This window comes from Denticeps clupeoides, unplaced genomic scaffold (genome assembly GCF_900700375.1).
Source record: "Denticeps clupeoides unplaced genomic scaffold, fDenClu1.1, whole genome shotgun sequence".
Classification (NCBI taxonomy): Eukaryota; Metazoa; Chordata; class Actinopteri; order Clupeiformes; family Denticipitidae; genus Denticeps; species Denticeps clupeoides.
The window spans coordinates 30,441-48,292 of record NW_021629775.1 but is presented as its reverse complement, the minus strand read 5'-3'; the positions used below and the strand labels follow the sequence as shown (position 1 = coordinate 48,292).

At 44.6% G+C, this 17,852-nt stretch overlaps 1 protein-coding gene across 1 annotated transcript in view; it reads left to right on the top strand.

Moving 5' to 3' along the window:
• The first annotated feature begins 388 nt into the window (after positions 1–388).
• The window catches only part of LOC114773820 (uveal autoantigen with coiled-coil domains and ankyrin repeats protein-like), a 31,735-nt gene continuing 14,271 nt past the window's right edge, over positions 389–17,852 (top strand). Inside the window, exons 1-2 of the mRNA XM_028965982.1 lie at positions 389–612; positions 17,319–17,449. Coding sequence (XP_028821815.1) covers positions 565–612; positions 17,319–17,449 — 179 coding nt within the window. The 5' untranslated portion in view covers positions 389–564. The remainder of the gene's footprint in view (positions 613–17,318; positions 17,450–17,852) is intronic.

Genomic DNA, 17,852 nt, shown 5'->3' with positions numbered 1-17,852 from the left:
TAGATGGTGAAGTAGTAAACTGCTCTGTGTAAATGCAAACATAATTTCATTACTTTGTTCTATGTTGTTCCGACCTCCATTTTATTCAAAAACTACTTTTTTTTGCTTAACTATTATTTCCCCGATCCTTAGGCACGCGTTTTTGGCACCGAAACTGCTCTCGTTACTTGCTGGAGGTTTCTGCACCGCCCAGCCCTTGTTTTCAGGTAGGATCAACGTCCCGTCAGCGCCTGCAGGCCAGTTCCCATGGAGTCCACAGTGTAGGGAGTGACGCTCTATCGGGAAGTCCCGCCTCCTCTAAACGCCGATTGGCCAATCCCTGCACAGCGAGGCTGCTGCCGCGGCTGATTGGCCGAGGTCCCCGTCAGTCGCGCAACAGGTCCAGAGATTGTGGTTTGCGCGTCAGGTGGAAATCGTTGTCAGAGTGCGAGAGGCAGAACAACAACCGAAGAGAAAAAAGAAAGTTTGTTTCGCTTCAGCTTCGCAGCTAGACGCGCTGTGGTCTGCGCGACACGTGGAACCGGCTTTGAAACCAACCCGAACCCGTCCGGCCTCGCACTGACCATGAAGAGTCTGCGGTACCGACTGAAGAAGCACGAAGTGACCATCACTGTAAGTCCGCCTCTCCCCCCTCTGCGTCCCACACAGGGAACGCTGGCCAGGACGCGGCGGGGACACTTTTATTGTTCCGTGGAACTTCGCGCTCGTCCCGAGGTGCTGATGCCAGCTGGGGCTGCAGACGTCCCGGAGGAAAACGGGATGAAGAAGGGGGGAAATAACCCATCTGGAAATAATGTGGATGTTCGTAACGAGTCTGAAATAAAAGGACGTGGACGCGTGATATTTGGTTCAATCAGAGACTCGGGGCACGAACATTATAGATGATGTGGAACGCGTGGGCTAGAAAATGAAGACCGCTACACACGTAATTTGGCGCAATCACAACTCCTTTTATTAATTTGTTTATTTACAGAGTACAGAATATATTTGTCTGTGTGTGTGTGTGTGTGTTGGGTGAAAAATTATCCACGCAAATGTCAGCATAAGCGGATTTAACAAAGAAGCCAGGCTCCAGTGTGCGCTTGGGCCATCACTATTAGCCATTCTGGCATTATTTAGAGCTGGGGATGCCTGATTCTTTCTCCTGGTGACAATTTGCATGTGAAAGGGACTCTGTGGAGGAAAAAGAAGAAAAGGTCATCTGTTTTTCTTTTTTTTTTAAAAGGCAGGAGGGAAAGCATTAAGTTTGCGCGTTTTGTAAGTCTGGTTGTGATATGCGCTGCATCACGGGACAGTAAGTTTAAAAGGCCTTCTTGTGTCGCCTGTCACATGAATTTCCCAGACGTCGACTAGCAGCGCTGCCATGTGATGTATGGTGTTAAGAAGCTCATTGTTGCGTGGGGCACCTATGAGCATTTTGAGATTTCCCTTTCCATTTTTTGTTCTTGCAAAAATGTTCCTCGGACAACGTGGAGTAAGCGGAGTTGCAAGATTAAACAGCGTATAGAATGAAATGTGTCCTCTGCTTTTAACCATCACCCTTGGTGAGCAGTGGGCAGCCGCGACAGGTGCCCGGGGAGCAGAGTGTGGGGACTGTGCTTTGCTCAGTGGCACCTTGGCGCTTTCGGGATTCGAACCTGCAACCTTGTTTAATGTTTACTTACATGCTAGGCCACCACTGCCCCTAGAAACACAGAATAAAATGCATGCAAAAGCTGGGTAGGAAAAAAATTAGGCTTCTTTCCGGATCATCCTAAAAAGACCTGTGTTTCATATTTTTTAAAAAAAAAAAGCATCTGAATCATTTCCAGGTCTTATTCGCCCACTGGAACCAGTCAGCAAGTTGAGGTTTTGCAACCTTTTGGTCCGCATTCCTATACCGCTCTTTTTGGGAGTGTGTAATACTGCAATATAAATGTATATTTTTTTTGTATTAGTTTGGCAGGTTTTAGTAGATCAGTGATAAATCTGCTTTCAGATCTCTATTATCCTCACGTTGAACTCCCAGAGAAGAGAAGAGCATCATTTACATTTCAACCCTTTCAGCACATCCATGTCAGAAATGTCGTATTCGTAGAGTTTGTTGCATAATCTTAACCTGTACAACTCCCGGGGTTGTCTGAACGTGCAGCGTGAGCCGAGCCTCTGCTGCTCGGACGCTTTACAATATGGCGTGTTTGCGTTACACATTAGTGGCTTTTAGTGACACGCCCTTAGCAAGCATACTGGGATCAGCGCTTCAGATGGCCCAGTTTGAAATGATCTCGGTTGTATTGTCTCTGCATTGTTGCGGAGGTATCACCCGGTGTCTTGAATATCGAGCCACGCCGTGGAATGAGGAAGTGTTTTGCCAGGAGGTAATAAGTGTGGGCCGGAGCTACACTGAAATCCATTTAACTTAATGATGTAAATCTGTGTAAAGACACCTTTTAAACACATAGAGACTGGTGCTCTGTGCAGTTTGTCCTTCTGATCACTATTACACCGTACATCGGTGGTCAGTTTCTGCCTGAACCACCACTGCTGACCAGATGTTATAATAATAGGACATTATATATTTTACTGTTTCTGGTTATGTGTAGTCAAGTTGACTTTGACCAAGAATTTCATTATGGGTAATAATATTGCATGGTTAATGCATGAGTAGGACTATAAAACTCAATGCAGGCCTACCAGGGCAAATTAAATTAAACATGTAAAGGTAAATTTGCCATGTATGTCACACAGTGTTTATAAATGTATATTTATGTGTGTACAATACATGTGTGAGGCTTGTGGGACATTCACTTATTAAAAGCGGGTAAGGAAGCGCACCTGTAATCAGAAGGTTGCTGATTCGAATCCCGAACTGCCAGGGTGCCACTTAGCAAAGCACACTCTGCTCCCCGGGCGCCTGTCATGGCTGCCCTCTGCTCTCCAAGGGTGATGGTTAAAAGCAGAGGACACATTTTGTTGTGTCACCGTGTGCTGTGCTGCAGTGTCTCACAATGACAATCACTTCACTTTCACTTTTCACTAGTTTTTTCCCTCATTGATTTTGAAAAAAAAAAAAAAATATATATATATGTGTGTGTGTGTATGTATGTATGTATATATATATATATATATATATACATACATACATATGTATGTGTGTGTGTATGTGTGTGTGTGTGTGTGTGTGTGTGTGTGTGTGTGTGTGTGTGTGTATATATATATATATATATATATATACACACACACACACACACACACACACACACACATACAATGTTCAATTATAGTTTGATTCATGAAACGAATCGGCTTCCTTTTCATGTCGGAAGCGGGTCCTGTCTGTTATCAGCTAAAAGACATTAGGGTGTATATCACAAATTGCATTTTGTCACTAACTATGCTTAGGTAGTAGTGTCTGAATACATGTTTGCAACTTAAATTAATCACTTTAGGGAATCCACATAAAAAAAAACTTGCATGTGACACTGCGCTGTTTGCTTGTGGAACTCAAACTGCTGGAAAACAAACTATATGGACTGAAAGCCTGCATGGTTGCAGGGAATGGGAATGCACCGGGATAAAACAGGGTGCTGTGCATAGGACTGAAATGGGTCTGTCAGAGTGCTGCAGGAGAATAAGGTTTTCTTCTAACCAGCACCACAGATGGCTTGTTTGAGACTGCTAGATGGGCTGTGATCATTTATTTAGTGTCATATTTTCAATATGCTGCCAAAATCAATGCATCTAAAGTAACTTAGACCTTACAAACTAAATTATTTTGCTTTTAGAAAGTGCAGTGATAAAATTCTGCTTTCTAAAATTGTAATTGTTCTCTGTTACAGCAGATACCATGATCGTATAGTTTACAACTGTCCTGTAGTGTATCTAGTATCATGATATCATCATGATCTCTGTTGAATGTCTCCCTTTTACATTGTATCATGGGATTCATTATCTTAGATTGCTTAGCTTAGTATGTGCTGCATTTTTGCTCTAGCCAAAATGTAAACTGATCACCCAATGGAATTTGCAGCAGTCCCATGTAGTCCACCCTAAAGAAAGCGTCAGGGTGCTGAAAGCAGCCATTGTGAACTCTCCCATTTTGCCCTGAATCCGTAACTTAATACATGATCTCTCACTGTGTCAGCCACATTTGGAATAACGGTGTATATTTTGTGTGTGTGTGTGTGTGTGTGTGTGTGTATATGAGAGAGAGCACGCGCGCATTCCTAAGAGTGTCTTAATTCTGTGAATTTTTGTTTGGTTGGAGAGTCGTTTGTATGTCAGGCTACTACATGAGTGCTTTGAGGTGCTGAAGGTGGAACTGTAGGCTGGTGAAGTGCACAACGCCCCACCCCCTCCGGTAGTAAAGAAATAATTAAACATTTCCAGGCTTATTTCACTTATTCAGATTTTTGAAAACATTGTTTTGGTTATTTAATGTTTTTAGAATCCTAATATGATTGCTAAATAATATATTTATATGAATGTATTAGTTTAACCCGTAGAAAAAAAAATCACTTGGTGAAATCAAATGACTCAATTGTTCTATTCTTTCTCGGCTGAATTGTCTGGACCTGCCCACCTCTTACGGTTATGTGATCCACCTCTCCCCTCCCTGGAGCGGCTTCAGCTCACAGACAAAACGTCAGAGAGCACCTCGCCCCTGAGGTGGGATTCCTTTACAGTAGTAAGCCACTAGCCACGGAAATGGGCTGGTTTTTGTCCAGAAGGTGAAACGTCTCGTATTTCAAGGTTGTTTCCGAACGCACGAGGCGGACCTGAGCGGGGGGGTCTGCCCAGGGACCTCACAGCACCGCTGCAGTTTTATCCAGAAACAATGCTGCCCTAATCAAAAATTCCTATCCTGATGGTATTTGTGGAACCTGGTGCCAAGCCGGTGGTTATTCACAGGCCGATAGGGTGGAATCCTGGCGGTTCCACCATGGCTTCGTTTACACGTGCAGAGGCGTCTCGGAGGATGGAATGTAAGGAGGAGTGATTAGGCTCCTTCTTCTGAGCTGTTTTTCTGCCCCCCCTCACGTCACCGCCCCTTAGCAGCCTGCCCACACAAGTTCTCACAAAAGGCCATCATCCAATAGGCATGTGTTACGAGAACTCACAAAAGTGGTTACACCCCCACCACAAACCCACCCCACCCAGTCGCCACACCACCCCCCCAGTCCTTCTCAGCATTTCTGGCTTCCTCGGGTCTGAGTGAATAGACCCAGAGGAGTCCTTCACGGCTATCTGAAAGCTCTCTCACTCAATGGCCATCTGCAAAAAGAGCCCCCCTCCCCTGGAGAAGGGCACTCTCCCCGCGCTGGGGTCACTTGGCACGCATCCCTGTGCCATGCCCTCCATTTGGAAACGCTTCCGCCTTTTCATCCTTGCTTTTCTACACGACAGAAAGGAAACACTTTTTATCCTGGTGCCTGGTCTGCTGTTTTTTTTTTTTGCCGGTTTTGTCATGTTGCATAAAACCCATCATTTATTTCCTGAAACTGGGACTAAAATAATAACCAGGGGTGATAATTCAGGGCTGGCTGCTAATGTCTTGGATCAAAGTTCAGGTTATAATATTAGTATACTGCGTGGGTTAATTATTTCTGGATGTTAAGATACAGCATGTGCATAGCCGCAGCTGGTGTAGAGGTGCGTGGCACACTGAATGTGCTTGGTTCAGCCATATTGCTTCTCTTGGCCTGCATTAACTGGGGTTGATGGAGTGCACAGGAAAGGTCGAGGGGGTCGTGCCGGTGTATTGAGCTTTGTACCAGATGCTCTTGGTGTGGCCGTTGCCCTGGCTTTGCGTTCTTGGTTCATGGTGCAAGAGGAAGAGTTCAGACAGCTGAGAGGAAAAGCCTGCGTGTCTCCACTTCTGCATGAAGTACTTTTAAAATGAGATCTGATCTCCATCTTGTTCATTTTAACAATGTGGTAAGCCTTAGTTAACAAACCTCAGTGTTTCATTGTGTCCTATCTTTATTAGAGGTGCGCCCCTTCACTGGTCTCACGATTCGATTTGATTTGAAACGATTAATGTCTCAATATCGATGCATCGCAATGCATCCCATACATTTTCTGAAATACAACAGTTAAAGGGTCATACACATGTGGATTTGCTACAATGAGCAGAAAAACTGTCAGCAAAAACCGAGCAGACTGGTCCAAGCTTCTTTATTAATGTAATGTCCCCGTCTCATGTACGAACGGTTACCGACATTTACCCGGGCGTGGCGGAACTGAGGTGTTGTAAGCATAATAAGTAGACAGTGTAATGGAAACCCCATCAGCGGGCCTCTTTTCGCTGCATGCTTCACCAGAGTTTCGTCCACAACACAACCCAAACCCGTTAGAATCTGAAGCCACAAACGGCAGAAAACCACCTGAGGTGAGCGGGGACTGAACGCAGACCTTTTTTAAAGAAAATCTCAAGCCGCTTTCAGAGCGAACTCCTTGCTCGCAGTGCAAAAAAAATATGCGTGTATTTCTAATCTCCCGGTAAGACTGGACACTCAGAGACCATTAGGAACTGCTTTTCCTCCATTCCCGCTTTGTGTGTGTGTTTCTCAGTGGCAGAATGAACACTCGCCCGCTTTGATTCTATTGGTCGTGCGAAATTGCGTCATGGCGCGCCGCGGTCAAAGTTCAACAAATTTCAACTTTTACTATGGTGCCAGGACAATGGACTGGTGGACCACCGATTGGCACGCCGTGCAGCACTGTACTCTGTACATCAGGCAACCACAGTCACTACCGGCACTACTTTTTTTTTTTTTTTTTTTTTTTCCTCACAAGAATTTTTATGCCACCGCCAGAAAATCACCAAGCAACATAATAATGATATACTCTATCATGTTCTGCACTGCATCCATGCAGAATCGTCCACAATGCATCGACTATATGATTAATTTCAACACCCCTAATCTTTAATGAAAAGAAAAATTTGAGTAAATGGGAAATGCTCCCCTTAAGGGACCACAACTGTACAGAGCCATGCTGGCTGTGCTACACTACAGTGGAAAATTCATGAAGTGTATCAATAAAAACGCAAGAATGTGTGAAATTTTATTGTGAGCATAATACATTGTATTGTTTTCTTCGGTCATTGCAAGTTCCTTTGAAAATCCTGCATTTTTGGATGTCAGACGCATGCAACGGTAGGGAGATGTGCCTTCCACTGAATTTAAATGAGAACTGAGGTCATGACACTGTTTTGGCCATTTAAAATTGTTAAATTATTATTTTTTATTTTCCAACCCCATAGCTATTATTTTGTGTGACCTAATTTCTTTAACTTTTCATGCTTTTATATTAGTGAGGGGTGCCGACATTCCTCAGACAACTATTCATTGCTTCGTCCATGAATGGCTGACCCTGAGGCAACAAAGCAGCTTGACATGCTTAACTCAATCTACCGTGTTTCAGTCGTCCGGACGAGTCACTTCAAATAAAATACCATATAAAAGAGAACCTTTTTTTGGTCTTGTTCGTCACATAACTTTGTTCTTGGAACAAGGACTGTGATTCCATTCAGTGTTTCTCCTCCAAACTGTTCTTATGAACTGGTGTTTGTTTAAATTCAGAAGAAAGATGCGTAGCTGACATCAGGGGCGTGGTGTTTGTAGGTGTCATGTTTACCTGAAGCTTTATCTGCTGCGCTAAACATGACTTGAGGGTTACAAAATGCTTGCTTGAAAAAATGTTTTTTGTTGCTCTGCTTGTTTTTATGATCAGATTTGAATAGTCGCCACTAACAGCGAAAATATAAATGACATTTCAAACAATAACCTTTGATGTAATGCACTGTTAATATGACATGTATTGGGATGATTATGTCAGTATTATTTTGACACACTGCTGCACTGAACATGTGAGGAGCGCCGCGTTCACAGGTCATTTTTAAAATGTTCTCTTTTTGGAAAATAAACCTTGCCAGAGCCAGGCAGATTTAATGTAAAATCACAATGCTTTATTACATTTCCTGGGGTGTTATAAGAAACTGTTTGCTGCAGTAATATCAAATAATAACTCATAAGTAAAAAGGAACAACGTATAATGTGTATGTGTATAATGTAGTAGATTAAAAAGGAAGCTATCTGACTTTGAAATGTAGTTAAAGTAAAAAGTCTTTCAAAAGGGAAATATTACAAGTACAGTAGCAAGTTATTTACAGCATTTATCAGACGCCCTTATCCAGAGCGACTTACAATCAATAGTTACAGTGACAGTCCCCCCACCCTGGGTTAAGTGTCTTGCTCAGGGACACAATGGTAGTAAGTGGGATTTGAACCTGGGTCTTCTGGTTCATAGGCGACCGTGTTACCACCCTAGTGTTAAATTCTGTGTAAATGCCTCTAGCGCTGTTTTTTTTTTTTTTTTTTTTTCTACTGATATGTTGCTATGCAGCCATAGCCTGTTGAGCTACTTTACTACTTTTCTGTCACTATCAGGCTCTTATGTTTGATGACAACTTCACTGATCCACATGACCTCTCATGCCTCATTGCCATCACGAGTCCAGATACTACACCTAATGCTGATGCTGCCACTCAGCAAATCTGTAAAATGCTTCATATGAAACGAATTATTGGATTAAGGAATTCCTTATTTTTGAGAAGAAGAGTGCCATTTTCATTCTACAGATTACATTTGGAGACCAGCAGTGGCATTTGTTAGAGAAGCTATGCTTTTGTTGCTAGGCTTAATTTTACATTACAAGAGGGGGGCGGGGGGGATTAGGCCGGTTCTTTCTTCCAGATGGCTAGAAGACAGAACGACAAAATTCCCTTAAAAGATGATTTGGCGTGTAATCAGATTACGTCGGAGATGGATGGATTCTGCGGACTGGGCAAAACACAAACTGTTTGTATGCACAGATTAATATGCACATGTTTAATATACCATGCATATTTATTCTTCTCTCATTGAGAATGTTAGAGTTTCCAGGATAATGAAGTTTTCCGATCTTTGACCTATGAGGATATTTGTTCAGGAAGTTGTGTATGTAGCCTGTTTTGCTGACACTATAATGGAAAATGCAGAACTGGAGATTACTCTCTAAATAAAATAAAGATACGTTGTTTGGACTGAAACTGCGTTTGATTTTCATTTGAAGGGACGTTTCTCACAGTGCCTCGGGACTAAGCTCTACCATGGCGGGCCAGCGCCTGTTTTGGTTCTCTTTTGGTGTCCGTGCTGTTCTACATGTTGGCTCTGTTTGTCCAGGGATGTTCATGGGTGAGGGGATTTCTGTGCTTGGGCCCCCCTGCAGTGTCCGGGGGACCAGAGATTATCAGCGGGCCCCTAATCTGCTCAATCAGACAAGAGGACACGTAGGCACGCCATTACAAAAACCCTGTTCTGCTGAAAGCCACTTCATTTAGTCACACAAATCCAAATGAGAGGGAAGTGAAAACCTCCTGCTGTACTAAAACGACTCCTATGTCACCCAACTAGATATTAGACATTGTTTGTAATATTTTAATTGATAATTTGTAATATGTAGGCCTTTTTCGTTCCTGGCCTTTATTAGTTAATAGATTTTTACATATTCAATATTGTGACCCAGTAAACTATTAGTAATTATTGCTATGATCCTGGTAGTTATTCCTTTGTGGGTGTGTTCACACATATCTGACATGTTATGTTCTTCAATCAATCATTTTCTCTTACATTTGTTATTTTAATTCTGTGATCGCTGTCTGTTTATACTCTGTGTGCTGCCCTCTAGAGGCAACATGTAGCATTGCATGTTTGTTTATGCAGCAAAGGGGAGAACGAGAGAGAGGATAAGGGTGGAGAGACGTCTAAAACAAGTCCCAACCAGCCTGTTGTCTGTAAGCCTGTATTGGAATGTTGCTTGACTGATGTCGGCGTACAAAACAAACTCTGGGATGATTTGAATATTTAGGACAAAAATAAGCACCACAAGCTTCCTGACAATCACACTTGATCGTAAAGAAATACATGGGAATAGAAACTGTGTTGCATACTTTTTCTTGACTGGACCTCGTACCTGCTAGTGAGATTATACCGGTCCGCTGTGAGCGAGCGGGAGCCACAGTTCGGGAACGTTCACGGTTTCCTGCTGGAGTTTGGCTGTTCGCTTATCCACATGCATGTCATCAGTCAAGCTGGAACAACATGCCGACCGCAGCCGCCAAAAGCAATAAGGCGCCCTGTTTTCATACCCCGGCAAAGGCCGCTGTTATTGCTGGGGAAGGAATTAAAATGTGTCTGTGACGCTGCTGCTGCTACTCTATGGTGTTTCTGCCTCCGGAGCAGGTTGAGGTCACGGTCTTGAAATCTCAGACATTTAGGGAATTTTCATTAGAATGGGTTTCAGGTTGACCAATGTTTATTTCACATTTTACACATTTCCCCCATTAAACCAGCCTGAAACCGCCTATTATTTTAACTTTGCAGATTTATTCTGGTGGTTGGGTCCATAGTTTTTCTTTTATGGTCTGTTTAACAGAGTCAGGAATGACTTTGGTGCCCCATATGAAAAGTGATTATTGGCATGATGAATGGTAAATTCTTATGAGGCCTTCTGATTGATTTGAATTTATATATTTTTTTGGCCTAATCATTAAAAAGCGATCACATGCTCTGTAATTTTGTTTTTAATAGGTTGTCATGAATGAACCGGACTAGAGAAATATGAGCAACTAAACATTACTATTTCTCTCTTTTATCTGACCCTCGTTTCACTCGCTTTTTTCTGTAACCAAACAAGGTCTTTTGGCCTTTCATGTTTCTCCTGTCCTCTTGTGTCAGATAACCGGGGGCCACAAAACAGACCTGTAAGGGGCTGAAGGCCACGTGAACGTGTTGCCTTGTGAAATAATGTGACCTGGTGACACTGAGGCAGCCGAGGGCTTGATGGACGACAGAAAGCTGATCCCTCTGTCCGTCAGCTACGTGTCGGAAGTGGGGGAAAATAGCTGGGAAAATGCGTGACCTGGAGGTCAGGGGTCAGTTTAAATGGCAGCAGCTGTCCAGACACCGGGTCGTCAGCAGGGACCGGTGAGGTGCTGGATTCTCTCCCTTTTCTCTCTCTGGCTGTCTTTTGCAGTCACTGCTTCTCAACTTTTTCGAGTTGATGAACGTCTCACGGCTCTGGAAAATTAAACTGTCATGTGGAGACTCAAAGGGACGTGGTAGAAATGGGACTGGAATGTCACATCCATTGTTCCATTTTGCGGTTAAATGGAAATGATGGGACGATCTGGGGACCGCAGTGTGTCTAACTGCATTACCTGGAAATAACGCTGTCAAAGCGACTGCGATTGTGCCGGCAGCCACAGTGACGCCAGCGTCGCAGCAGCGTTTGATGAATGGGGCAGCCTCTGTCATCTCAGGGTGGGTGGGACCCTCAGACAGCTCCCGGTCTGGAGCTGTCTTTCTATAGCCGCTTTACATGCCACCGCATGGCCTTCTCTTCACACACTTGGCACGGACTGTCAACAGTAGCCTCCTTGGGGGGTCTGGCTAATTAAAGCATCAATTTGCCCAACCCTTAACGACAGGCTCCTCACACTGCAGTCTGCCCCTGCTTTGGCGTGTAGGTCAGCATGGAAATAGCGCGGCCCATTACAGCAGTGCATTGCCTAATCGCGGTTCATTTCCCTTCTGCAGCATGTAATTGGTCCTCGGTGCATTAGGGTATAATATGAACAGCCTGCAGTGGCTGCTGGGTGAGAAGTTGTATACTTGCTGGGTACGTTCTCTGGTCAAGTCGGCCTGCTTACTACTGCTACCCAAATTGATCAGTCTTTGTCCGCACTGCAACCTCTACAGTCCTTCTTTAAAAAGCTCACCATTTTTTATCTGGAGCACCTTTTAAGGTGCCAAAATCCACTGCCAATAAGTGATTAATGTTATCTATATTTCCTCATTATAAATGTATGCACAATGAAATCATAAATCATATTTGGCTGGCCGACTGTAAGGTGGCTATTATCTTTTTTTATTAACAAAATTATTAAATATAATCTGAAGTGTAATGTTTTGTGTGTGTGTTTTGTCATTTTTTTCAGGCTGGTTAGTCTGGACAAGTCCTCCCACAGAGAAAAATGATTGGTCTGACAGATCAGGGTGCTCGCGCTGGTGGTTGTAGATAAGATGAGATAAGATGCATGCACTCTTTTAAATAGTGTGAAGACATGCACTCAATGTTGGACAAGAAAGCATGGCTCGCTAGTCAGGGCCATGTGGAGACCTTTCAAATTCCTTTAAACCAAACTGGCTCATCCTTGTCTTTATTGACCTTGCTCTGTGCACTGGTGTGCAGTCATGTTGGAAGAGGAACTGTTCCCAGAAAGTTGGGACCATGAAACTGTCCAAATTTTTTTTGAAGTATTCAGAGTTCCTTTCAATGGAACTAAGGGACCAAGGTCGGCCCCCACCCCCTTTACCCTTGGTACAATGCAGTCAGACAAGTACCTTTCTCCTGGCACCAGACTCGTCCATGACATTGCCACAGGAGAAGCGTGATAAGTCTTGAATGCAGCTGCCCGCCCATGGAAACCAGTCACTTGAAGCTCTCTGTACACTGTTCTTGCTGCCGCCTTGTTATAGAACCACTAACAGTTCACCGTGAATATTTGTTAGCAAGGAAATTTTGCAAATGAACTTGTTGCATTGGTGGCCTCCTATCTTGGTTTGAATTCACTGGCCTCCTGAGAGCGGCCAGTGTTGGATGCAGTCTGCATTATTTCTGCTATGTGCTTGATTTTATATACTTGTGGCTAGGGGTGTAGATAGGCAAGGATCTCATGATACGATATGTATCATGATATGACCATACTGCACATATTGCGATCTTCTACAGTTCACTGAATATGTAAAAACAGTTGAAATACAAGATGCTGTGATCGGTCTGTGTGAAATGCAAAGCAGTAATTGAAAGTACCCAGCTGTACAGCGCCATCTACACAAGTGGAGGTTGATATGATATTGTATTGATATCGATTCAGGGACAGGTATGATATTTTACCACGTAAAATATCATGATGTATTGCTTTATCGACATTTTCAAACACCCCTACCTGTGGCCATGGAAGTGATTGGAGGGGTTTCACTGTACTGTTGGTGACAGTGTACATCTGTGGTTCTGTTTCAACCTGCACAAACCCACTATATTCATGATATGGCTGTTAAGAAACACCAGAACCAATTTAAGGTCTGGTTGCAGGGCAGTACAAGCTCGGTTATAGTAGCCTAGTGGTTGAGACACTCTGCTGTGAACCAGAAGACCTCAAACCACACTTACTGAGCAAGACACTTAACATCCAGAGTAACTTGCACTCAGCAGTTACAGGGACAGACAAACCCCTGGAGACACTCAGGGTTAAGTGTCTTACTCAGGGAAGTTGCAAGACAGTCACAAGACAGTGAGGCAGAGCTTACACCATGTAGTCAGTAGGGCTGTGGATGTTGCAATGGATGTTTTGCGTGTCATAGCGGAGGCCTGAATTCATTTTTATTACATCTAACTCTGTAACCCCAAGCTTTTTGTTTTTTGTTAGAATATTTGAGGGGGTGAAAGGCATAAAGATGATCACCCAAGATACCGTGCTGCATTCCTGAAGACTATTCTCATGGGCTGCTGCCTTCGGAGAAGGGGCATTTTTCTCTCTGTCTTGTTGTCCTGTCCTCCCCCCCAAGTCTGCAGTGTCTCGCTCTCCTGAGTCATGTCTGCCCCAGCCGGAACGTTCCGGTCTCTGCGTGATCAGAGCTGAGCTGTTCACTAGCCGCTGCAGGATGTTATCACTACTCATCCTGGTACTTCCCGTCCGCATCGCTCCTTCAGTCTGCACCGGGATGTATGGAAAGGCGTTCAGGGAATGATTCATGCGGAGCAGTGCCCAGGAAAACCTGAAAAAGCAAGAGTGTTCTGCCGGGGCTTGTCATCCACCTGCAGGTGGCTGCAGAGTTTCACGGCTGTGTGTGTGGGGGGGGGAGAAGCAGTCACTCTCACTGCTGTCCCATGTAAATCACTGCCTGTCACAGCCTGCCGTTTTAGGACGGGGCTTTGTTTTCACTGCTGGGTGATGTTGAGTGCTGGCTCCCCTGTTCAAACACACACACACACACACACACACTGACCACCTCCTCAGGACGCTCTTCTCAGATATCAAGAAGTGTATTCATCACTAGGGAATCCATCTGTCAGTATATTGGAGCATATATAAGTCCCATTAGGCTGTCGTTGCAGCCGAGACTGTTGCTTTTAGGATGAGATACCGCGGCACAGAAAGGTCAGGACTGGGTGTTAACCTGCACACATGGGAGCAGTTTATTAGGCAGCCAGTGCTGTAATGCTTTAAAGTTTATTTGTACTCTGTGTTAAACATGGATATGCAGAAAGCCTTCTGTCTAATTTTGCATTAAACAAAAAAAAAAAAAAAAAGTCGAAAGGTTGAAGACTTTGCACTGCCATCTACATTTACGGCATTTATCAGACTGCCTTATCCAGAGCGACTTACAATCAGTAGTTACAGGGACAGTCCCCCTGGAGCAACTTAGGGTTAAGTGTCTTGCTCAGGGACACAATGGTAGGATTTGAACCCGGGTCTTCTGGTTCACAGGCGAGAATGTTACCCACTAGGCTCCCTGTAACTACTGATTGTAAGTCACTCTGGATAAGGGCGTCTCGTAAATGCCGTAAATGTAAAATGTAAATGTATTACTAGACACTCTATTGGTCACTTTTGTATGTATAAGGAGTATAAATCAGCCCTTACAGGTGGTAACATTTAGAAAATGTAGCATTTATGTTTTATATGTAAAAATATTTTTGTTTTTGAAGCTGTGTTTGGTTCACATAGCAAGTCTGTGTCTTTGTTTATTACAATTAAATTACATGCCATTTTACTTACTCTCGTATCCAGAGCAACGATTACTAGTTGCACGCTGGAGCAACTCTGGGTCTTGCTGAGGGACCCAGTATTGTACGTCATCTGGGGAACAGGCCCGAGTGTCACCCTCATGGTTTCTTGCCCAGTTCCTGCATTAATACAATAATCAGGTGTGGCCCTTTGTGCAACTTCTTGACCTTTTGAAGTTGTGAAATTAGGTTGAAAGGTCAACACCTATTTTTAATCACATGAATGTTCTCGCCATATGTTAATGGTAGTTTCTGCAGTTTAGAGAAATGAAAATCACATGTTGATGTCATCTTAAACATCATTCAGCTTAGTTAGTAGGTGAAGGCAAATGATGCATTTTTCTTTTGCTTTAAGCCGTGTAAGATGAGTGTTCAAAAGTCATGTCCACAGGATAACCCATCAGAATGCTTGAAATACAGCGTTGATCATCTGTCTGCATGTTTGGGTTGGTGGTCCTCAGCAGAGATCATGTTTGTCCGCCGACACCCATATGCACAAGAGGTATTACCAGTGTTGGATTTAGGTATGGGGGACGTGCAGCTGCCCAGCATGACGTCCTGTTGGGGGGCAAAAAACAAAAAGAGGTACTGACCTAATCAAATATTGTAATGGATATGCAGAGATTGTAAATATTTTCTCCTATTAATTTATTTCATTTTTTTTTTTTTTTTTACACCAATAGCTAAAGCACTTTCGTTTTATGTCTTGTGTCCTTTTCACTTTCAAAGAATTTTTGCAAAGACAAGCAACTTCCCAGAATCTGCCCTGCAGTTTCATAGTTCATGTTCCATTTATATTTTCAAGCGCGATGTTTTTCTTATATTCAGTGCATTTCTGAACTTAGTGCATCTAGAGTGCATCTCTTTTCCTCGAGTTCTGTAAATGCTTCTGAGAAAAACTGCCGGGGCCACTTGCGTTTATTTCAGGTGACAAATGGGACGGTGAAGGTGGTCCATTTTTGTTCCTTTGTTTCTATGCGGCGAAGCAGCTTAGTAAGGGGACACCGACCATTCATCCGATGTGTCATGCGGAAGGCCTTTTCGCATGTTTGCAGAATATCACCGGCGCTCGTTTAACGCGCCTCCGGCAGCAGGGGCGTAACAGGAGATCGCGCTGACGCGGTGTGTGTAAATTAAACGCCCCCCCCACCCCTCCCCAAACTCCCTCTTTATATAACGATAAATAAATAATGACGTAGACTTTTTGGGAATAGCACCAGTGCACGGTGTTTACCGTGAAGGTGCGGTGGTTGGGGTGGGGGGGTCTGCGCTCCCAGACAGCTGATTGTAAAAAGCCGACACATAATCCAGCTACCGTGCGCTGGGATCAGCCGCCCCGCTGCCAGGATCAAGTTGGTAGACGGTTTAAGTGCGACTGGAAGGGTCCCCTCTGGGCCCCGGCCAGTGGCCTCTAAAATTTGAGACCGTAATCCCCATAGGTTAATATTTCTAGTTGCTGGGGTGCGTGCTGGCGCTGGCGAGGTTCTGCCAGGATGGACCGTGTGGCAATTACTCATCGGTGCAGCATGCTCCGGATGTATTATTAGACCTGTCGTCCAATCGGTCATCAGCGGTGGGGAATAAAGAAGTAGCCAGTCTGAGGGCTCGTCTGCTCAGTGTTTACCGGGATATTTTAGAACCCGGCCACGGCTCCTTTATTTACTGAGAGCGAGAGGCTGACCTTGCCATTTGGTGGGGGGGGGGGGCCACGGACGCTGCAGGGCAGGAAAGGGGATCTCCCGTCCGGCGCTGGGGCGGACCGGGGAGCGTTCAGAGACTCAGCCCAGAGGAGGAGCTGTTCGGGGCTGTCCCAGGGCCAGCCTCTCGCCCCACACGGCCGCGAGCGGCGCAGGGATGAAGTCGCAGGGAGAGCGCCAGGGCCGCGGAGAGCCGAGGAAGCCTCGCTGCAAGTCCCTCTTCTCCTGTGCGGGACTCTGAGGCACAAACTCATGTTCCCCTGTCCCACTCGCTGGCTGAGTGGCTTTTTTTTTTTTTTTGGATACATTTTTTGGTTTTTAGTCGGTAGCAGCCCACCAGAGGACCAGCGCCCGTAACAATGAGTCGATGGCTTAAGTGCACCTCCATGTACTTTGTAGGTATCCGGCTCGGATCTTCCAAATGCAACGTTTTTTTTTTTTTTATCTGCCGTTTAGCTGGCAGTGTTCAGGGGAATGAGTCTCACGGTTCCTACGAAACTCCAGGGAGTTGAGTGAGGAATGCTGCTGCTGGTGGAACTGTGCAGTCAACATCTCTGATATACGGTGCCTCTGGGATTTAACAGCTTGTTTTGACTCGCCTCACTCCTGTTTTTAACTTAAAAACTGCTGCTTTGTCTTTGTGGTCTGTGTGTTTGGTTAACGACAGGAAGAGAACCCAAAAATCATGTGTTTTTAATAAATATTATAATTATTGTATGTAATAACTGTGCACGTTCCTATTGTCAGAACACAGACTGGAATAAGTATGACGACCGGCTGATGAAGGCGGTGGAACGCGGCGAGGTGGACAAGGTGGCCGCCGTGCTGAGCAAGAAGGGCATCATCCCCACCAAACTGGATGTGGAGGGTCGCTCAGCGTGAGTAGTCCTCCCCACCCATCTACTTCCTCCCACAGATCCTCGCCACGTTTTCATACCAAACTCTCCCTCTCGCGCTCCTCTGTCCCGCATTGGGCTGTGTATGACTTAACTAGGGTTGCAGTTCGGGTGTCGTGCGTCACCATGCGCTAATGCTCCGTTTGTCACGAGAAGCTGCTTGTTCTGTAGTATTGGTGTGGAAAATGAGATTAGGGGTGTAAACACCACACCCCTTATTGATATCCCTGGTATGGGTTCCTGCCCTGCCATGCCTGTCTGGGTCCCTTCATTCTGAAAACGTCTCAGTGTGAACACATGGAAGTGTTTTAGGACCGGAATTTTTTTCTTTCTTTCCCTGAAAGTCGTGGTATTTACAGAATCTGTTTAGCCTGGTTTGTGTTTG